Here is a 22,512-nt window from a genome sequence, read left to right as displayed (position 1 = left end):
CGATAGAACAGGAGCAGTCATGTCGGCGTGTGACAAAATGTGATCACGGTACAGTAGTCCAGACCAAGGGATCACATCCCGTGCATTGTAGTCCAATCAGCACGAGCGTCACGCTGCGCGACCAGGAGAATGCAGTCTATTTCGAGTCCTGAGAGGCCGGCTTCCAAACGGGTTGGCCTGATCTGATCGCCTGTCGAACTCTGTCTGCCCCGGATACGTGGTTGTGACTGGCCTGCAGTTAGCGCCCACTTGCAGATTGGCAAGTCCCGAATGGGCCACGCTAGAAATCGGAGACAACGTGACGGCCATACATCGACAGGCAGTTAGCGCCTACTTCATTCCCGTAGGAATGGGGTGCAATCCTGGACTTACACAATTAGTATATTTAGCTGCCGCCTAGCCCTGTCCTGCTCGAGTCATGGGCCTCACCTTGTGGCTCTACTCTGTCTGGTCCCCAGATCTGCTAGGAACCTTGACCGCCGCTCGTGAACTTTACCTGGGGATTCCTGGTTGACCACACCGGGCGGGCCCGCCTGCAGGAAGATGCACCTCCAAAAATAACGAGTTGTGGAAAATAGTACGCAATTTGCAACGAGCAGTACTCATTTGGGAGGCTCTCAGGTCCTAGAACAATCGTATCAACTGCGCTTAGCTTGGCCATTCATCGCGATGGTATGAATAGTAACCGGTGCACCATTAATTGGCGCTGATAGGCAAGGTTGGGCAAACACTACTATTTCGGATGTGTGGTTTCGGTCTGGACGGCAAGTGACTCTTCAGAAGCAGACACAGAGGTATCTGATCTCACATAACAGTGCTTGGTCTTCACATTGCCTCATAATCGTGCATGGGTCTTAAGTTGCACCGACCTTGCTTACTGCAACTCTCATCTCACCCACGTTACGATTCGGCCGCATTTGTCCCGCTTCAGTCACGGGGAAGTGCGCCGCACGGTGCCCGGGCCTTGACCAGACCTGGACACTTGGCTATCCATCTGTATCAGCCTGTCAAATAGAAGAATGGTATCGTGCATACTCAGGCAATTTCTGCTCAATGACTTTTGAAGCGGCCTTAATTGACGAGGAAATCCTGTAGGCAAGCTGTGCTCACGGCGGCCGAACGGCATGTTGCTTGTTCACGCTATGGCGGGTGAGATGTGTTGACCTGATTACAATGCGGCTGAGGCAACCAAAGTGCAAAGTCGGAGACTGGTCCCAGATTTACATATAGGGCACGATGCAAAAGCAAATAGACAATTAAGTAAGAGCTTCACGAACTTGACAATCAACTACGGGAGCTGAGAACGATCGGTCTGCTTCAATTTTGCCGATAATCTGATAAGCGAGGCCAAAGCTTGAATTTGGGAAACGATCTAGATTTGTGGTCATTTTTTTTTTGAGATAAAATTGTCTTAACCCAAATGGATGAACACTGGATAGCTACAACTTACGGAAAGTAGAACACCTGCTTAGACGGATAGCACCCGACTGCGGGTCATAGGGACGTGAAGAGCCCAAGACCATGATCAATCATTAAAAATAAGCTGACCAAGGAAGATCTTCGAACCCACCACCGCCTCACTTTTTATCTTCAAGTCCATTCTGCGACAGTGATTCTTTTTCGGTGAATGTTGCCGAGATGAGATAGAGGAAGGTTCCATTGTATCGTCATTGATCGGGAGCAACCTTGCGCCCCGCATGGAGTTAACGTGGGCACACTTCCTGCTACTATTGCCGACCTCCTTACTAGTATCGGGACATCTCTTCAATCGGGGGAGCCCTGAATTATCATGGTTCATGGTCTTTATACATTGGCAAGGTGCTTATTCTTCGGCGTGTGTTTTTCTGTGCTTTTAATTTCTCACTAGTGTAAACCTTTGCTAGGCATAACTATGTTATCTTCGTCCTCGTTCATCTCGAAGTTTAAAGCACTTCTGTGCCTGGAGATTATATTCTAAAGTATATTCTCACTTTTTCAAAATGAATATATCTTTGCAGGCGGAAGGAACAGGCCGATGACAACCTTAGGCGGCAATAGTTGAAAGCATGTGCTCAATGTCACTTCTCCGTACCTCCGAAGCCGTATACTGAGTACGTCACTGATGGAATATTGACATTATTTGGTCCGGGCTGGTACTAGAGATCTGATCAACCTTATGAATGGGCTCTGTGATAAATATCTGATTACTCCCTGGATGCGAACTGTCTATCTATTCCAACAATGAACATACATCTTAGTCCATGCGATTGCCGCCCCCCAGAACTTTAAGCGTATCTTTCAACTTTTACTTGGCTTGCTGTCGGGCATTGTGTGCCACTTTGATTATGTATCACTTATGAGACTGATTCAAGTTGATAATGAACCAAGAAGGCATTCCAGGTAGCAGACCTCAGCATCAATAGACTCCGCCAAAATCTTAGATCATCGAGTAAAATTGCCACATATCTCTTACGAAATGATTGGTCTTGAATTTTTCATGGAACACTTCGTTGGAGGCAGACCGCAAATTGTGAATAAGACCTTATGACCCCACTGAGTGACAGGAGAGATTGATATGTCTATACTGGCAATAGCCGATCAATTGACTTGATTGGGACATTCATCGTCTATTTTCAGAAACCTGGATAAAGGTCATTGAGTGGTTTAATTTAGCAAACTCTCGCCCAGAAGGGAAGAGACGAGAGAACTGCGAGTCACTCGCATGACCAAACTTTTGCTCACAATACCCAAATCTGGTCGAATTGAGAGCAAATTAGCTTTGATTTTGCACACTTTGGGCGCTTAAATGCTACTAATTAAGGGGACCAACATCCGTGTGGGGTGAGATCTTATCACTCATCACACCTGGGTCTGTGCCCCAACCCGATTCTTTTGCTAATTGGTTGGTTGGGGCCCAACTCCCACGCAGGAAATTAGAGCTCACGGAGCCTCAGCCAATCTGCGCACTCTGAACCGAAGCTTGGCTTTGGTCCACCGTCTCTCTGGTCACATCACATTGCATAACTTTACAGCCAGTCACAACGCATTGAATCATGTTTCCCCCTCTTTCCAAGGTGGTCGGGTCTCTCAAAGTGCGGTGGAGAGTTGGTTAACAGAGCTCAGATCAGCGAAAAACATTCCTGCTTCGGGGCATGAAGGCATTTGCAAAATGGAGCTGCCGGCCTGTGGTAGCTTCCATACAAGAATAATATGCCAATTCAGGAAGCTGCGGCCTCGCTTAGTGCAGATTTTCTATCAGCATCGGCAAAATATCAATTCCCTGTTGTCTTTGATGGAGAGCAAAGTAGAAATATGCTTGCCATGTAAAAGTGCATGTCTATTCAAAACAAGGCTCGGGTAGCCAAAGCCCCTGCCACTGGAGTGGCGTTCCAACATCCCATGGCAGGATCCAGTGCGAAAAAATTGGTGCGAAGCTGTCAAAATAATTTCAGATGGAGCTGCCAAAATTTGGCTGCCAAATGATTCCATATTTGGCTCGCAGGACCAATCGGATACGGCATCTGCAGTCACCCTTGTCCTCTAGCACACGAACTGGTCTCGACCAAGGTCACTCCGTACCCAGTCCTCGGACGAAGTCGAGAGTGTGATGCATGACACTAATGCTGCTATACTACCTTGCAACACCTAAAAAAAGAAGGCTAATTAGCCCAATTTTAGCAAATTCCACCATTAATCTGTGTTTCCTGTCCTTCCATTGGCTTATCCCTTCAGGTTGGTTTCCTGCTCACAACTGCCCGGTAGACATCCTCACCCCAGTCCTGTCAGCCCCGCCAATTATTCGGAGTGTGCAGCCAAAGTTTACTCGAGCAAAGAGGAGCAACCAAGTTCTAAAATAGAAACAGCCATTCATGCGTCTCTAGGATGATCATGATCTTTAAAGCTTCTCCAATCCCACACACAATCAAAAATTCATCAAGTTCCAGTTGCACGGTCAATTACCTACTCACTTTCCTTCGCTATCTTTTAGAACGTAAAGCCTGCTGGTCAAGCTTTGCTATAATATCACGCGCCTGTCTGCGACCGCATCCTGCTCTCTATTCGTCCCCTTATTTGATTGCGAGCATTGGCTCTCATAATCAAGATGCCATCCACCAAAAAGAACTCTTCGGCTCCATTGCTTAGCAAAGCAAGCAGACCTCAAACAAGCTCACCATCGGCTTCTCAGACCGACTCATCCCAATCTAACGATAAGATGTCCGGCAAAGCGCATAAACGATCCCGATCTGGTATGTCCATCCCAGATTCCCTAGTATTCCCCTTTGGCTTAGTCTATGATCACATTTATTGACTTCTCTTTCATCAAAGGTTGCTTCACTTGTCGTCTTCGCCGCAAGAAGTGCGATGAAAAGCATCCAGCATGTGGCGCTTGTATCAACCTCAGCGTGCGCTGCGAGTACAAGCGACCTGTCTGGTGGGGAAACGCGGATCAGAGGAAACTCCAAAAGGAGCGAATCAAGAACAAAATTAAACAAACCAAGATGATCGAGCGCAATGGTAGCCAAGTTGGTAAGAACATCCCTTACTTTTTTTGCAGTTTACATGACACATCATCTCATGCTTCTGTTCGACAATAGAGGCTTTCCGGAATCGCCACAGCACATTAACCTCCCCTACATCTGGCTCGCCCGAATATGATTTCAATCGTCCCATGTACTCGGAGCCTCACGACATGTTCTCGGCTCATTTGCCGGTCCCTGGCTTAGGAACTGCACCATACGGCCCTTTTATGTCCCCTTACGAGATTGATGTGAGGACCGAGAGACAAACATACATTAACGATGTTCCCATGCGTCATGACTCGTCAACGTCGACATTCAGCGCCTTCGCTCCCCCACAACTCAGCGCTCCCTTGCCAACGTTTGGTGATGAAGGATGGTTTGAAACTGAGGAATACTTCAATCAGGCATCATCCTTCCCTGATATGAATGGTCTTGGCTCTTCTGTTGACCAAACAACGTTATGGATGCAAAGCGCCATCCCAGTCTCTGAGCAAGATCAGCCTCTTCTCGATCATTTCATTCACAACGTCTTGCGGCAAATTTTCCCCGTTTTGGAGGTCCATCAACGAGGTCACGTACGCGCTCAGGCAATTCTCCGTGCTTTGGAAACCAACAAATGCTATCTTCATTGCTGTCTGAGCGTTGCAGCCATTCACTTGAAGACGACCGAAGGCATTGTAGGAGACCAGATCGATGAGGACATCATGCGCCACCGATACGAGGCAATTTCACAGCTGTGCCAGGCACTCGGCGAAGACACGAATTTGGAGGAAATTCTCGATGCGACTCTTGCCATGATATTTTTCCACTGCTCTGTGGGCCCTTCAGATGACCATCTCCCGGATATCCCTTGGTTCGATCACTTCCAGGCTGCGTCCAACCTTGTGGATAGACTGGGTCTTCCCGCACGTTTAATGGAGTACCAAAATGGATATATGGTACCTTCATTCAATATGGCCCTGACCTCATGGATCGACATTCTTGGCTGCACCATGACCGGCAAGACACCGCAATTTGCCCACTCTTATCGCGCAAAGCATCTAAGCGGGACCGCCTCTGGCCTACGAGAGCTCATGGGCTGCGATGACAGAATTATGTACCTGATCTCAGAAATTGCCTGTTTGGATTCTTTGAAAGCCGAGGGTCGAGTGGATGATCTGGCTGTGTGCTCTCACGTTCAGGCGCTGGGACGCCAATTAGAATACACTGAGCCAGCAGACCAGACCTTGGAGAATCCGTTCTCGTCCGCCACCGGATCTATTCGTCCTGAAATCCTCACGAAGACCATGTCGACCATCTTTCGGCTCGCTGCCCGGATTTATCTTTGCAGCCTCGTGCCGGGCTTCGACCGCAATCAGGCTAGCAATGAAAGTTTGATTGCGGCCATCACTCACGCTCTCCAGTTCATTCCGGCTGGTCCCCATGGCTTCGATCGCTCTTTGGTGTGGCCACTTTTGATGGCGGGCGTTTACAGCACGCCATCCAGCTCCTTCCGGAGTGTCCTAGCTGATCGCGCCGCCGCTCTTGGCGATCATGCTGATCTGGGGAGCTTTGGACGCATGTATCGCCTTCTTCAAGAGGTCTGGCGACTGACCGATGATCCAGTCAACACGCATGGTCTGCCCAGCGAGTCCTACAGCTCTTCACTCACGAGCCCGATCAGCAGGCTTGATCGGTCCGGTTCCCAATCCCCTACTGGGACAGGGGCAACTCTAGGAGGAAGAGAAATCAAGCGCCAACAAGTCCAGTGGCGGGACATTATGCGGCGCAACAACTGGCATTACCTGCTCATCTAGATTTCTACAGTTTTGAGCGATCGTGTTTTTTTTTTTTTCGTTTAAAATACCTTGATGGTATATGATACCCCATTCCGCGAATTGGCATGATGACAGGTCATTGGCCACTGTTTTTTTTTGAAATCGTTTCTATTTTGTCGCGTCCGATTCTTCACTGCCGGTCAGGAACGAACTCGATGTTCCTTCAGGAAAGAATACGGCTCGCTCCGGGAATACTGAGCATTGGTTGTACACTATGCTAATTGGCGGAGATTTTTTTTTTCTGAACTCATCTTCATTTGAGACTCCTCTCGACCAATAATTGAGCCTCAAAACGTTCCTCATTTCAAAATGACAAAAAAAAGAAATAGATTAAAATTCAACTGAGAGTATCAAATTCTGAGAGATCATGCATGACCTTGGAAACATTCGCTACCTGCAGTATGATCTTACATTGCCATGCCCACCAAGCGGTTAGAATCTGTAGAATCTATTTTCAGCAACAGGCTAAAATTAGGTATGGCGCTTCCTTTCTTCAAGGCGCTTCTAAGTATGCAGTCGAGCTTGAAGCGCCATGGCACTTTGCTCAGGCCATTTTTTCCATGTAAGATGAAGCAAAGCAAATTCGGGAGATTACACTGGGTGCAATTGGATCCCGGGCGGGTATGCTTGCTACTTGGGATCCAGGGCGATGTGGTCGACCCAGGGAATCAAATCTTGACTGCTTTGATTGCCACTCACACTCTCCATTTGGTCGATTTTGCCAGTCATGAATGCGAGCCGCCTGTAACATCTACCCTTCTATCCGCTTGAATGGCGATCAAAGTCAGAACGAAAGTAGAGACAATGGCTGGGTTGCCTTGTCGCTGTGGTTTAACCCGGAAAGTGGAAGGGCGCGAGGCGCCGACATAGTGCGAGATTTCAATGCGCGCGTAAGATTGGCGAACCAAAAGCCCTACTTCCGTGTAGTTTTGAAAGCTCGACACATTATTTTGTGCTCCTCGACCTTGCGCCACTACTTCACCCTTTCATCTGGAGGCTGATGAACATTTCGCGATTCAGAAAGCGCGCGACAATTATGTGCAGATTTGCCCCTGACTCCTGACTTTGAGTAGCAGCGCGAAGTGAATGATCGTGTGTAAGAGGTTGGATTAATCCAAGGACAATAGATGACATTCATTTCAGACCGTCGCAAGAATACTATCTTGGACTTTATAAAGCTACATCGATCTTCTCATATTCTCCAAACCAAGATTCTGGAATTCTACTCTTCTTCCTGTTTTCACGCGGCTTGCACTCCCCCTGGTCACTTGCGATTTTCACTCTGGTCTCCACATTTGTCCATCTGGGAATCAAATTTCACTCTGCGGGCAGGTGGTAAAGATTCCATCCAAGATTCGATTCACACAAAAGTGAAAGTGTCACACTTCGAGCCTCGGACGGCGGTCCATGAAGCTCCATACAATCTTGATGTAAGTTCCAGCGCCCTCATTGCCACCCTCTTGCCGCCGTGCTCCACGACTCGAAGGACTTGGGGCTGAAAGTGTGCCCCTTGTCCCGCTTGCACCGCCCAGCCGAGTTTCCGTAATCTAACCTAAATCATTACATTACAGACGTATCTTTACCGTACCGCACTGTATTGTCCGATCGAGTCGCAAACTCCCCCTGCACACCGTTCCTGCCTTATAGATAGAGCAAGCACCCCATCGATCTGCGCCTATCTTCTTTTCATCCTCTTGACTTCTACAAGTCTCTATTTCTGGGCTTTGAGTGTGGGGTCTTTATATGACCTGCACCAAACAATACTTGCTTTAATTTTCTGAAGGGCTTCCTTAGAGGACAATCCACCCTTGATCCTTGGTCCCAGGCCCCTTCGAACATTTGTGCCGACGTCTAGCCAGTCGCCTTGGTTGCACGCTGTGTCCTCAGTTTCTCCATCGCAGTTAATCTTCGCCTTTACTGTTTCGCTATCTCGCACCAGCTCAGTCTCATCATCTTGTCAACATGCCGACCGTCAAACCTATTCTACCGCCCTTAAAAACCCCCAAGAGCGCAAGTTTTCCGTCAGAATTCCATGACGACTGCCCCTCCAGTATCTCGGATGCCATCAAACAAGAGGAGGATTCCCTCACTTCCAAGACGTCCACTCCCCTCACCCCTCAGTCGGCCATTCCAAGCTCCTATTTGAGATTTCTGGAGGACTACAACTCCAAATCTCCACTCAAATCTACCTCCACCTTGCCGTCGTCTCAGCCCGTTAGTGCATTGAGCGGCACCTTTTCTCTCGGGGATTTTGCTCGATCCCCTACTGTATCACTGCCACCACCAACACCATTGTCCGCGGTATCTTTGCGCCGAAATCTCCCAGTTCCTCGACGCCTCCGCATTCCCGCCTCTTTAAAATATTCCCCCGTTACCGAGTCGCCCAAGAGTGCCACATCGCTACGGACTCCCTTTTCTCCATCAAGTGACTGGAGGCTTCGATATATTGAGCCACCACGCAGCGCGAGTGGAAAACCCGTCAGTGTGAAGCAGGTGGTCACTCGGACTGTGACATACAAACGCACGCATCTCGATGCTCCTCCCAAGGGCAAACGGCGCAAGTGTCGCGAAGGCAAAGACATCAAAGACATCAAAGAGGCCAAGGGGCTCAAGGAGTCAAGGGCGCACCAAGAGTCCAAGGAGGTACAAGGAAAGGAAGATCATGGGAAGGTGTGATGTGCAGGCCCATCATGTCATTTGACCCATCATTGTCCATTTTTGTCTTTGCATCTAGCTATCAGAAGCTATTAGCGATGGAAGTGCCTGGAGTTCCGGGTGAGAAGAGCGTTTTCTTTTGTTCAAAACCATACAGCGGGTTGTGCTGGTCACTATGTTTTGGTTTTGCGAAGCTGGGCTTACCATGAAATACCACGTAATCAATATGACCCCCGCATTATTCAGTTGCTGTTGTGATTTGGCATTACTCTATCTTTCCCGATGTGCGCCTGCGACTCCTATGAATCTCGAGTCAGATGAGACTTGTGTCTCACTGAAGATAAGTAGTGAATCGTGATTCGCAGGAAGAAATAATGTCATCTGGCTACGTGATTTGGATTGCTGATCGTAAGAAGACCATCAATATCTTTACCTGTAAGTACCCTGCACATCAAATTATGTCACGGGTAGTATAAATTCTTTCCATGGTGAGATGCAATTTCACTAGGTCGATACGTCGTTCATCAGGCTCAAGGCACCCATATGGATGTCCCATTTTCATTGCGCCTGCTAGAAATTCAAGTTATGCGCGTGACTCGCCAAACCACGGACAAGCTGAAAGGCCCAGCCTAGAATATCATGCTCAATTATGAAGCCAGAAGTCAAGGCACACAGAGACAGACAGTTTTCAAAGGATTCCCGGGTTCTCTGCTGTCTTTGACTACAACTCGGGCACACTTGCATTTGAGCCTCGAAGTGGGCCAAGATCGATGCTTTACATTGCGACTAGACTCATCCTACGAGCCCTCCGGCCCCCAGCTCTAGGCTAGAAGCAGCATAGATCCAACACGTCATGCTTACCGTTTAGTACAGCCTCAATCTTGGAGGGCATACCCACTCCTTTGGGTCAAACCAACAGATTTCTCTGTGTCTGATTTGTGGTTTTCCACGTGTCGAATCTGGGAGGCTCTGCCAACAACGTAGGCTTTCATCTCATCGGGATAGCGATAAAGTGATCCTCGAGCCTTTTTAGCCCCTAGTTCCACTCTTTGGGACTTTTGGGCTTTGAAGCACGGGTCATTGCGTCAAGACCGGTCTTGGAAAATCATTGAAAAACTCTTGTAAACATGGTTTCCGACTGGTGGCTTATCAAATCATAGTCCAACATTAAAACGCGAGTCATGATATCTTGGCCCCGCGCTTCCTCGAGTCTCATCTCGCTTGCCTTTGTGAGTGTCGGCAGCCTTGACCCTTGTTGGGCGGAGAATAACTTTCGACGAGAAAGGGCCCGGGTGCGTCATTGGAATCATCCGTTAGTACAGGTTTCACCGTGCCATATTGAATTCTACCTACAGGCCACTTTTTGATGACATTCTTCCCTTTTGATAGCCCCGCGTTACATTAGTACATCTCATAAGGCTGGTAACCAAAGTCAAAGTTACGAAGAGCCACATGACTCCAGTGGTTTGCAATTCTCTACGAAGGGGGCTTGTATACATCTTATAGTTATCGAAATTTACTGTCATCGATATCCATCGACAAGAACTTGGGCAACTCTTTGTAGACTTAACCTTGTAGTAACCACTTTGCATAGAAATGTATATGATGTTCAAGCCCTCTGTTCCCGATCATTCTCGGCATTCAGTAAAGGCAAACGCCGCCTATGTATTGGTCAAGGTGCATAGGGGGTTGAGGACTGTATTTATACACAGTGTATGGTAATAATACACCAGGTCACGGTACTGATGGGGGAAGTTTCAGGAAAAGTAAACTTTGTCGTTTGCATAGTGCCAAACAGCCCGTGTGATTATAGGACCTCAATTATGATGTATTCACACCGTCTTCTTATGAAACCGAGTCCGGAGTCTCCGCCTTTCCCCTTGGAAGTATATTTTGAAGACGGTATTTTGCTTCTCAATTCCATTGATTCACCAAACAGGTTTTACTGCTCATACTCATTACCTTCGAAGAGGATGACGATCCCTCCCTTCCAGTAAAGATGCACCAAGAAAGCAGTGCACTCCAGGGAGACATATACAATCTGAGTGGATTAGTGGATGTTGATACTGCAGAGAAGTTTTTTTTTTTCCCAGATGTGAATGTTCGGATGAATCACACCAGGATCTCAGCCATGATTGGACCAAGGACATGGTGCGTTTCAAACAGCGCTGAAGATTAACCCCCTCAGAATTCAAGGTCTTCACTGCAGGCACAGTAGCACCTTCCCCACCTCCTTCGCCATTGTTTCATATCTTGCTGGGCGCTTGGATCATACATAAATTTGTCGTTAGGTGATCATCACGGCTCGGTAAATGGGGTGTTTTTAGTGGCTTTCGTGCGAAACGTCACTGTAGAACAACTAACTCGAGGAAGATGGCTGGTCCCGTCAGAGACTAGGGGACTTGAGGGATCTGCCAGTCAGGCAATAGGGAGTGCATTCATCCAGCATGCGACACGCGGAAAGATCCGAGTTGTGAATAAAGTTTCTCACAAACTTGAGAAAACAACCACATGCTCTCAACTTGATGAGACTCGTTGTTTATATTGGCTCTCTACATCTATCACCATCACAAAGAGACATGTGCCCAGAAATAGTATACTGACAGCGTACTTACCTGCCGAACCAATCATGGAGCTTTTTGGCCAAGCTGCATTGAAGGAGGAGATGCAGTTAAGCGCCGGCGCTATACTCCTTATGGAATGCCAGAACCCGGGAACGAGAACTTTAGGACATGTGGCCCCGCTACCCCGCTTGACTGTGGGTCTATCTTTTCGACTTTACTTACCGAACATCAGTAACAGGAGGTACTGTAGGTAGTAGAATCTATGTTTGTACATTGATGTCGCACCACTACCGCAGTCTCTTACATCCTTGTCTTGCACTTTCACTTCCAACAAAGAAAGCAGTACTAAAAAATGCACATCAACCTGATTTGGACTCCGTCGCTCTTAAAATAGGTTCACAGTGACGTGGCGAGGCAGCTGCTTCCCTCATCACTTGTCTGTTTGTCCGTCCTACCAAATTCAATGGCGCGTATTCAGTCCCACTTCGGGCTGTTTCACTGATGACCGAGTGAAGCTACGATTCCTGAGGGAGCGACCTTCTCAAGTGTCCTTTTTTGCTATCAAGTCCATCAACCGGTCCTTCACAAGGTACCTAATCGCTATAGTCTGAAATGTTGCAGGCCATCTTGGAAACATTCAGATTACAGATTCTCTTTTGATAGAACATCCACGGATCTAAGTCCTCAATGAGAAATAATCCATTTGTCCGAAAATCATGTGTACAGCTTTTTGTTTTGTCTATTCTCAAAGACATTAAGAGTCTGCGATATCGTCATTACTCCATGGGTTCTAATGACGCATCATTGACCTTGAAGGCAAAAAATAAACTGCTATTGGGAGATTTCCCGCAGTTTCTATATGAAGATAAGATGGAAAGCCGATCCGCTTTTCTTGTGTTGAATAAATTGTCCTTCAAGCTGGATCAGTTGAGATCTACCAGAGACATCTATGTACACTTCAAAGTTCCTTCCAGGTTTTCAATTCTTTAGAATTGGTAGGACACCAAGATACATGATCAAAAGCCTTGTCAGGTCTCAAGGAGAAGTTCAGACGTTCAAAGAAGGGGCTAATCCGGTTCATTGAGTATCGAGGCCCAGTAGGAGGTAAGATAATGGATCAGTTCTTCTCTGTCGCGATCCCATACTTAATTCGTAAGTTAAACTCATAGGTACCTAGTCCTTGAATCAATGAGCCAACCAGGTACAGATCTTCGAGGCCTGCTCTTCCCAGCCCTACCAAATCCCTTGGCTTATTGAAGTCACTGGCCTCCAGTCGTTTCTGGCTGTGCCTGTCCGATCTTACGCATGGGCAAAACGAGAGCCTATAGACCTGATTGCTCTTTTCTGTTTCCTCTTTTTGATGCCTTGATATGATAGGTGATAATTGCGATGGATCACGGTTCTGCCAGTCGTCCGTCTTGCCTAGACGAGACCTTCGGCCTTCGATTCAAAAATAGATTCCATGAGCATCTCTGGACTATTTTAAGACCTTCCTTTGTGCTGCATGAAGTGCCGTATGCTATAATTAACCTATCGCTTGCAATTTCAAATGTGCATGCCCCTCATACCTCATGGCTCATTCATGTTCTTTAAGGATAGCTCGCCGATCAATTGAATACTCGTGTGGTTTCCTCTTCACGTAAGTGGATCATGATATGTCGGCTACGGACGCTCGTCACACCAAGAGGCGAATTTCGCACTTCGATCCACCATTTCTATGGACAACCTTCACCCATCCCTTTGCCTTCATCACCTCTGGCTTGAATTCAGCCACGGTTACCCCTCGAGTACCTAAAATAACATGTTCTGCGGCACAGCATCGTGACCAAGTGCCGATGGGGCCACTCTGGCGGTTCTGCCCTTATCACACGCTCCGTGTCGCGGGATATACTAGTTGATACTTGATGAAGTCACGCATCCCTTGAAGTGATGCCTGCATGCATTCATCAGTAGCTTTTCACATTGATCAACGCCACTGACTACAGACATGACCTTCTGCAGTAGAGCTTTGGTTTGTATGAGACCGTATCATACTTATTGTACATTACACCAAACGACCGGTTTCCAGCCTTGAGGTTTCAGTCCAGGGCTACTTCGCAAACAAGAGAGCGAGACTCTTTATCCGGTGACCACCGACGGACCCCTCGTCGGTCTCCCATCCCCAGTCGACATTTATGGCAGAAGCTCAACCCCCGTGGGTCAGTCCAGTCCTCCGGGCTTCTCTTTCCGAGATTCTTCATGGGTTTACAGGTCATTCTGGCACTGGACGAAACCTGCGACTAACCATTTCCCAGTTGGGCTATCCTTCAGCCACGTGCTCCTCTCACGACAAAGATCGAATACGATCCAACCCCCGAACGAGTGAATTTTTCACCACTTCGTGTCTTCAATTAGGATTTGAAGGGATGAATAGAAATTGGCTTGTTACTGTGGCCTATTTGAATGACTATGGCGATGACCTTCATCATCCTTCCAAGCGGCGTATAGGTGCTGTCCATGACCGACGTTGAGTGTACCCAGTCGGCTTCGATTCTTCTCATAATGAACCTCCAAACCTCTGGCCCTCTGAGGGATATTGATGGAGCTCACTCTTCAGACGCTGAAATTTCTTTGGTCTCATGGAACTATTACCGCTTCATGGAGACAAAGCCTCATGGAGTCACTGCAAGGCACAAGCCAAGCGATATGACTTCCGTCCCCTCCTAAAACTCCATGACAAGGTCGCTCATGTGATCCAGGTCATCAAGTTCCAGGTGTTTTGCAGGTCTATACAAGTGCAGCGGTAGCAGAGTGAGGGGTCAATCGGCTTTCTCACGTAGATCGAACGAGGGCCATGTTCATCGCTTCCTGAATGGACGCACATGCCAAGACGGGATGGTCTATAATTAGCTCGGCCCACTTGAATCCCTGTCCGTAAGTGAATGCACGAGCATCAGTCACTCTGACGGTCTCTCTCAGGTATGGCAGGCAGACAGCACGTCTGGACGCAGTGATCTTTGTTGGACCAGACTTCCCCTCTTCGTCCAGACATCTCCTGATCGATTACCTCACGGCCCTTCTCTCCTTACCCCCCCCCCCCCCCCACTCCCTCTCCCCACGACGCGCTCATCCCACGAACACCAGGCCCCCCCTAATTTCCAAATAAAGTACCCTCCACACTTCACTCAGACTGGAGTTGTCTCTGACAGTCCGAGCGATGGCGCAGTCCCAGTCCCAGTTCCGTCCCGCTTTTTCCCCGGACAGCGAATTCGCTGAACTGGAAACTCCGCGCGGTCCCAGGTGTGGTGGTGGTCTGTCTATCACAGCGCTGGCTCGATTTGAGTTCGAGGCTGGAAAGGGCAACGATGGAACCAAGATCTTGATGATTGAATGGGAGGATGACGACCTGACCAGATCTGCCGCAGACGGCTCATGGCAAGTGTCCTGGGAAGGCAAGACCACGGTGCTACCGGCACAGGAACGCCCCGACGAGACCACTCGACGCTTCTACTTCCTCCTCCCGCCAAATGTGACCATTCCACCGGTCGTGACTTTGTCGTTTGATCCTCCACATGTCGACACCTGCTCTCCCCAGCCTCCCCAGGCTCGGGAAAGCCTACAGCTAAACCCTTTACCTGCGATTTTCCCTCCGGAGCTGGGGGCCACGGGTCGGGCGGCGGGCAAGAAAGGCGTGCTACATACAATTTGGGCCAAGAAGCGGTTACGAGTATTGCAGAAAGAAATCGAGCATGAAATGGCCATCAACGCAGAGGGCGTTGCGCTACACATGGCCGTGCAGGAGAAGGAATGGATCGAAGGCAACTTTGGCCTAAGCCCACATGGCCAAGAAGGCCCCATCAACGCCCACGACCCGTCAACTTCTGCCTCGGTATATCCGACAGGACCGGCCACGCCGGTGTCTCCTGTCAGCGGGCGGAAATTGGCCGAGAAATTGAAAGGACTGAAGCTCCGGACTGGCGAGAAGGAATTGTCGGCGAACAGTGGTAGGCGCTTTCATTCCTTCCACCGCTCTCATTAGGCGGGAAAGCTGACCATGAATCATATCCAGGCTCCGACCCTGCACATTTACTTTCACCTCAATCGCCCGATGTCGCTGTCTCCTCGTTCAGTTCTTTCCGGAGCGTGGCTAATCGGGCTCCATACTCGATGCTGACCCCGGACACCCACGCAGTCCCGACTACCAAACTTCAGTCAATTCACACTGGCTCTGAAACACTGCGACCCTTTGCGCTTCACCCACCTGAGCCGGTGCAAGAAGCACAGCAATTCACTGGCTTGGGCGGGTTTGCCGCCATCAGTACCGTGACGACCCTCGCCCACCCGTCGAGCGCTGACAACGGTGACGACCTCTTTGCCAAGGCCCTCAGTCCACGCTCCCCGGACTTGCCGCGTAGTCCATTCTCATTTGCATGATCCGGTAACGAATTTGGGCTCCGGCCAATCTCTGCATCAACCTACTCTTCTTGACATTCGTTTTTGTCCATCATTATGATTCCCCCTCTGGCGGCATGATTCCATTCTCCATCTTGTTACCACCTTCCGTTCCTCAACCAAGCTATGGACGCTTCTTGCAATTACTTGGTGTGTCAGACTTGACTTGGCAAAGACCAACCAGGTCCTCGCCCAATTCTCACGCGTCCAATGTCACCTCACTCGTACATAAACATATCTCACCGCCAACATCGACCTCTTGTGTGTACATAGGGGCAAAAATGGTAGTGGAGATAGCGTCTCGCTGGACGCAATTACTCTTGTCATTGCCATGATCCTTTCCTTCTTTCGTTTTCTCTGCGCTGATAGCCCAGAACAACTTTTTGCCATTGTAATTGCTCAACACTCTGCAAAGCACAAATGCTCCCATTTTTGGTGAGATGACCATGGAGTGTTGCACGCGCCCCTAAAATTACATGTGTAATCCCTCGCCTCCCAATCAGCCTCAAAGTGACTACGGAATCCACGACACATCGCCCCAGCGAGAAGACACAGGGAAAAGAAAAAGGGGGAGAGGAGAGAGTACAAATTCAATCCCCAGAGAAACGGCCATCAGATGGAAAACTGAAACACCACTCGGCTCCTTCCAGAGTGTAAAGGCCACTAATTGCTCTTCTTACGCTGACTTCCCTGACGACCCGGCTTGCCGGTCGCCGCGCCAGTCGTCGTGGTCGAAGCGGGCACATCAGCCTCGGACTTTTTCTGCGCCGCCGCCGCCTCGGCCGCGATGGTCTCCGACTCCTGCGCATCCTTGCGCTCCGCATACCACTGGCCAGCCTGCAGAACGAGCACGCCGACCAGCACCAAGGCCAGAATGGTGTTACTCGCGGCCATGACCTTGAGCGAGTCCTCGCGACCAAGGATCTGGTCCTTGTCGTCGGGAGTGGTAGCGAGCTCGGCACCGTATTGACCGGCCGAGGCAAGACGCAGACCCTTGACGATATTGGCGATGTAGACGGTAACACCGCACATGTAGAGGACCAGGGAAGCACCGTCGAAGAGCATGTTGGACTCGGAGGGACGGTAGAGTTTGGTCACGAGGCCGGCGATCCCGAGGAAGATGACGATGTGCAGAATGCGCGGGATCAGCGGCGGCGAGGCATGGAGGAAGCGAAGGTGGGCTTCAAAGTAGTCGAAGTGGGAGGCCGAGGTGGGCACAGTTGACCAGAGAATGGGATAGTCATAGGGGAACATGGAGAAGATGATGCCCAGGAAGAAGCATGTTGCTGGGGAGAGAGAGAACCATTGTTAGTCTATGTGCGGAGGTTTTTTTCCTTTCCTGTCTTCTTCATTCTCTTTTTCAAGATGATTCAATTCTGCAGAGTCGTTCGGGAGATTCTTTTTGCTCCGGAGATGTCTTGCGTCTGGGTGTTGGCAAGGCCACGGGGGAACCAATTCGGAGCTGATAGAGAGGGAGGGGTGAGATCAAGGACACTCTCGCTGGCTTACTTACGGCAAAGGATGAGGAAGGTCGCGAACGACCCGCTCTTGAAAGGCATTGTGACAGGTTGGGAGGAAGAGGGCGCTTTCCAAGCTAGTCTCCAGGCGAAAGAGGAAAAATGAATTGAACAGCAAAAAGAAAAATCAAAAGGGAACCAGGGGGGGGCGAGGTCCAGGAGGAGTCGTAAAAGGCTATCGCTAAGCGGGTAGCGGGTGCCAAGACGAAGTACGCCCGAGCCTCCGAGATAAGGCTAGAGACGGGATGGAAAGGAAGCTGTCAATTGTTGAGGGGGTGCTTGAAACCCCCCGACCAGTCCACTCCGTTGTCACTCAGAGTTATTGGGTGAAGAGGGTTTCTTTGTGTGGAAAAGATAGGATGTGATGGGTTGAATGGAAGGATGATTTATGAAAGTTGATCAGTTTGATCGGAAGATGGAACATGAGGTAAATTTGAAGCGGGAGAAGAAAGACAGTTGGTGTAACTTTGGAGGCTTATGTAGCACGTGCACCTCGTGACACAGGGTGCCACGAGGCAAACGAAGAAGACGTCAAATGTATCAAATATGTAAAATGTGGTATCTTTTAGAAATATGCCCAGGAACCGCCCTGAGATGCAACAGAATATACATAGAAATTAAGAATGGGATGAAGCCCCACCAGATATGAAATCACCACGCCTCTGTTATCGCTGATATCGAGGAAGAGACTCGTCTGCGTGGGCGGTCCCGCCTACCAATTGGTCATCTTCATCAAAGTCGGGTGCCGTTGGGGCAGTGGACGCCTCGCCAGCTTCAGAACTACTGCTGGCCGCCGGAGGTGCGCTTGGGGCACTGGTGTGCTGCAGAAGCCGCTGTCTCTCGAGCTCAAGTTTGTCATCAGCCATCACAGTGGGTTCGCTTGGTCCCACTCCATCACCATTCGGGAGCACAACAGTCTGTAAGGACTCAGCGGACCGAAGTGGATGCGGACCCCCGTTACTCATCGGTGGCGGAAGATGCTCGTAGGCTTGCGGATAATGGTCATCGTCCGGGAGTACAGGTGCCGTTGGCTCAGCCCCGTTCACATGGGACGGTCCGGCCTCTTCTTCCTCGGGAGGCTGACTCGGGAGCAGAGCGTCCTCGTGGCGGCGTAATCGCGCTTTCTCATCCGCGGGCTCCAACGTTTCCGGAAGTGGTGTCATACAGCCTTCGGGCTGGAAGGCTTGCGACGACTCTTCGGGATACTCAGACCATGGGCCGTCGTAGGCGAAATCGTAGTCGTAGTGCTCAGGAGCGCCGTAGTCGGTAGGGGCGGTCGGCATTGGGCTGGCTTCTGGCCAGTCTTCTCTCTCGCCAGAGTTGCCCACGATCGATGAACGATGGGGAGTCTGATGAGACCACGTCGATTCCGCCGCCACGGATGATTTTCGTTCAGCGTTTGGACGGCGCTGACTGTCTCGCGTACCCACGACGACTTCAAAGGCCATGGATACTACCCCTTTTTCCCGACGAATTTGGTCCGTGTCCAAGATATTGCCACTCCAGTTTGTCGTGACACGATTCCCATTCGCATCCCCGGGGTTCAGGACTTGGCCACTCGGGGAAAATGTGCTGCCCCCGGAGACCATGTTGAATCGAGGGAGGAATCGATCGGGAGATGTGATCTTGCCCCGCAGATCAATCACGACTTCAACATAGTATCGAAAGTTGATCATGGCACCAGGCACACGTGTGATCGTCGGGAATGCGTCTTCCGGAACACGGATGGAAGTTTTCACATTGGCAGTCATATTAGTGGGATCTACGATCAACGGCGCGAATGTCTGCGACATATCTTTGCGAAACGTGCTGCTCGTCCGACTGGTGCCGAGGGTCAGCCCTCCGAGTCCCGTCCGTGAGCGGGGATAACAGTCTTCAAAAACCGGTTTTTTTCCCGTTCGCCGTAGATCCGATCGGAATTGCAGGGTGCATATCTATACGACCCTGTCGATAGAGAGTGACGACTATTCCGTGCGCACTGCGCACTTGTTTCCAATGGTTGATGGTCACCTTGATGGGCAATGTATCGCCTGGAAGCACGCCCGCGCGCAAGACTTCGGCCTTGGCAATGATGGTCTTGTCCGACATTGAAGGAGTCGCACTGCGACCCTCGCTGTTGCGGCCCCCCGTGCTCGCAGCGGAGCCTGGGTCAATCACGATCTGGAAACTCTGACTGCTCTCGCTCGGGCGACTGGACGAGCTGACATTGCTGGGAGAGGGACTGAGGGGTGGTCGTAAATCAACCGAACCAGCCGCGCCGTTGATGGGAACGTCTATTGAGCAGGAATCGGGGGCGGCGGTCGCGTCTGAATTGATTGATTTGGCTTGTGACTTGGATTTGGTTCGCTTCGAGATAGGCTCTAGTGTGACGATGCGCGCTTTGGGCGCGGGAAAAGGAGCAATGTCGATATTTTCGAGAAAGTTGACCCGTCTCCTGCAGGTCATGATAGGATTCATGGTCGTGGGTCGAGTGAGAGTTGAAGTCAACGCATATCCGATGGTCCCCCGTTCGAACTTCGGGTACGAACGAATGGCAGTCAGTAAGATTCCAGTTGCGCAACAATTGGAGAGGGTGGTGGTGCAGAGGAGAAATCCGGGACATACATTGAGACTGCTGGGTAGAGCATAGGGAGGGAGTCCCATCTCGAAGCGAAATTTGTAGATACCCTCCTTGAGACGTCCGTCGCCACAGAGAACGATCTCATCTTCGAACAAGGTAGACAGACCGTTACCCATATACTCGGGTCCGCGTCGCCCGCGTCCAGGGCCGAGAAACCCTAGATCAGGGGGCGCTTCACCCGCGGGGATCGCATTCTTAAATACCTTGACATACCCATGTAGGCATATCACAATGTGTGTGATGCGAACCGGTCGCACCACCGTCACCACCACTGTGCCCTTGATCACATCGCCCGGGAAGTATGAGCGCCATGGGTCGTCCGGGTCGATGTAGAAATCGGTGATGCTGCGGTTGCGACCGCCGAGGGGAGAGCGGAATTTCGAAAGGAAAGAGTTGCGGTTTCGACTGGCCGGCAACTTCGGAGATTGGGTGAGAGGCAAGGATGACATGACACACGTCCGCTATCCGACTTCATCCATACAAGGTCACGAGCAACTGAGAGGAGAGGGGGGCGGAGAGACCGAGAGGGCCGAGATCGAGTGCGCCGTCATGCGGCGAGGGATCTACCAAGCAAATAGCCCTCGGGCAGAATGTAGGCGGCGCAACGATCCAACGTTCCTCCCGATAGAACCTCCCGATACAACCTGAGCCCAGTAATGACTCGCGCACGCACGATTGGGGAGGCTGAATCTAGGTGCGAATCCCTCCAAACCGAGGAGCACGTCCAAGTGAAGCGACGGTCGCCTTGCGGCAGTGACGGGTACACGGGAACGCGATCCAGTTCCTCTCCTTATGCAGTATATGTCTATCTCTCCGTGCGTGAGGAGATTCTCCAGTCCCAAGAATGGAATGGTGATTATGACCAGATACCCGCGAATTCCATTGTTCCACGGGAGGAAAAGGTTGAAGAGCCGGAGCACGATCGAAGAGAAGGTCCGCGACACAAGAGACGCGCGGGTCTATAGGCGAGCTCGATGAGTAGCTGTGGCTGGAGGCGGATAGGCCTTGAAAAGGTATCGCGTTGGCAAGTAGTGGGGAAGTCTTCCGGAGAATGCAAGTTGAGTGGAGGGGAGGGGGGAAGGAGGGGGCAGAGCAGTTGATGGCGAGATGATCGGGAGTCCCTCACGAGGGCAGGATGAGGTCGAGCCGCGACAGGAGACGAGAATGTGGGTCTGGAAAGCGTGGCGTTAGGCCCAGACTGGGAGAAGCTTAGGCAGGGAGAGAAGGGGGAAGAGGGGGCAGATGAGGTCGGATCTCGCAGAATGGGGGAGATAAGCCACCGATGATAAGGTGGAAAAGGAGAGGAGATGAGAAGGCAACAGAACGACGGGTGGGTTGACTGCACAGATGGAAGGTTCAAAAGGAGGAGGTAGATGGTAGAAGGATGGAAGAGGAAAGAGAAGAAGAAGAGGAAGAAGAAGAAGAAGAGAAGGAGTGGAAGGAGAGGATTTGAGCGATACTTCATGAGTTTCACCACAGAAGGGAGATCAAGTCTGATCGGTCGGGGATGAATTACAGACCCGAGCGCCGCATGGGCTTCACTTGATCTTCTCTGACTTACAGGTCCCGAGTCGACGCTAGTAGACGCGTGGGCGAGTGAACGACTAGGCTAGTTGGCTAGTTGGCTACTGGTTCATGGAAGTGTGAGCGATCTCAGATTGTGCATTGCACTCCTTGAACTAATTTACAACTTACTTATCGGGCGATGGTCGCAGTTGAACGAGTCCCTACTCCATGGCACCGACAAGAGAAGACTCGTCATGCGTGGTGCAGCAGCCTCGTGAATTACTGGCTACTCCCATTCAGTGGTAGACTGGTCAGGTTGACCATCGCACACCATCTGATAGAACGTCTGGACACATTGGCCCCCCGAAAGTGCCCCCCTCCAGGCGCGGGATGGGAACCGTTGGAAAGTCCATCTCACCTCCGTCCTCAACTCCATCACCAACAGAAAATCGCACCCACTCATCGTTCAGATTCCAGTTCAGCTTCGGCCGACCCATCCTAAAGGAGCAACTAGACCCTCTTTTCACAGCAAAGTATAGCTCTTAGTCAAGCTTTGTGTAGGGGGCTCACACGAGCCAGCCAAAGGGGGGTGGAGAGACGAGCCCCGATGAACCGTGATGCTTCGTGGGCAGATTGGTGCGATGGAGTAGTTTATGGCGCTGCCTGTTGGACCGAGGATGATGGATGGAGCGGTAGAACTCGCAGTGATGGATGTGACTGGTATCCGCTCTCCACCGGTCTCTGCTGGAACCCAGGATGGGAGTCCAAAGCGCCGTTCAATTCGTCTGAGAGATTGCACGGATCCATCATGATCCATACTCCTGGAGATGATAGCGTTAAACTTTGCCTTGATTTATGGTTTCATCCTGGATCAACGAATTCGAGGCTAAGCTTTTTGGCTCA

At 50.4% G+C, this 22,512-nt stretch overlaps 5 protein-coding genes across 5 annotated transcripts; 3 read left to right on the top strand and 2 right to left on the bottom strand.

Annotated features, from left to right (window-relative positions):
* Positions 1-4,081: 4,081 nt before the first annotated feature.
* POX_b02493 (C6 finger domain transcription factor nosA) lies at positions 4,082-6,295 on the top strand (the record flags this gene model as incomplete). Its single annotated transcript, XM_050111406.1, has 3 exons — positions 4,082-4,226; positions 4,306-4,506; positions 4,575-6,295. 3 exons carry the CDS (start codon positions 4,082-4,084, stop codon positions 6,293-6,295), a joined length of 2,067 nt encoding a protein of 688 aa, XP_049971752.1.
* A 1,983-nt stretch (positions 6,296-8,278) lies between these two features.
* POX_b02492 (uncharacterized protein) lies at positions 8,279-8,992 on the top strand (the record flags this gene model as incomplete). Its single annotated transcript, XM_050111405.1, has 1 exon — positions 8,279-8,992. One exon carries the CDS (start codon positions 8,279-8,281, stop codon positions 8,990-8,992), a length of 714 nt encoding a protein of 237 aa, XP_049971751.1.
* A 5,739-nt stretch (positions 8,993-14,731) lies between these two features.
* On the top strand, positions 14,732-15,948 carry POX_b02491 (uncharacterized protein; the record flags this gene model as incomplete). Its single annotated transcript, XM_050111404.1, has 2 exons — positions 14,732-15,518; positions 15,584-15,948. 2 exons carry the CDS (start codon positions 14,732-14,734, stop codon positions 15,946-15,948), a joined length of 1,152 nt encoding a protein of 383 aa, XP_049971750.1.
* Positions 15,949-16,629: 681 nt separating this feature from the next.
* POX_b02490 (uncharacterized protein) lies at positions 16,630-17,525 on the bottom strand (the record flags this gene model as incomplete). The annotated part of the gene is made up of 2 exons (XM_050111403.1): positions 16,630-17,252; positions 17,480-17,525. 2 exons carry the CDS (start codon positions 17,523-17,525, stop codon positions 16,630-16,632), a joined length of 669 nt encoding a protein of 222 aa, XP_049971749.1.
* A 623-nt stretch (positions 17,526-18,148) lies between these two features.
* On the bottom strand, positions 18,149-20,552 carry POX_b02489 (pH-response regulator protein palF/RIM8; the record flags this gene model as incomplete). The annotated part of the gene is made up of 2 exons (XM_050111402.1): positions 18,149-19,417; positions 19,470-20,552. The coding sequence occupies 2 exons, from the start codon at positions 20,550-20,552 to the stop codon at positions 18,149-18,151; spliced, it is 2,352 nt and encodes a 783-aa protein (XP_049971748.1).
* Between the last annotated feature and the right edge of the window lie 1,960 nt (positions 20,553-22,512).

This window comes from Penicillium oxalicum, chromosome II, assembly GCF_001723175.1.
Source record: "Penicillium oxalicum strain HP7-1 chromosome II, whole genome shotgun sequence".
NCBI lineage: Eukaryota > Fungi > Ascomycota > Eurotiomycetes > Eurotiales > Aspergillaceae > Penicillium > Penicillium oxalicum.
Note: the sequence above shows the minus strand (reverse complement) of the source record. Positions and strands in the feature narration are given on the sequence as shown.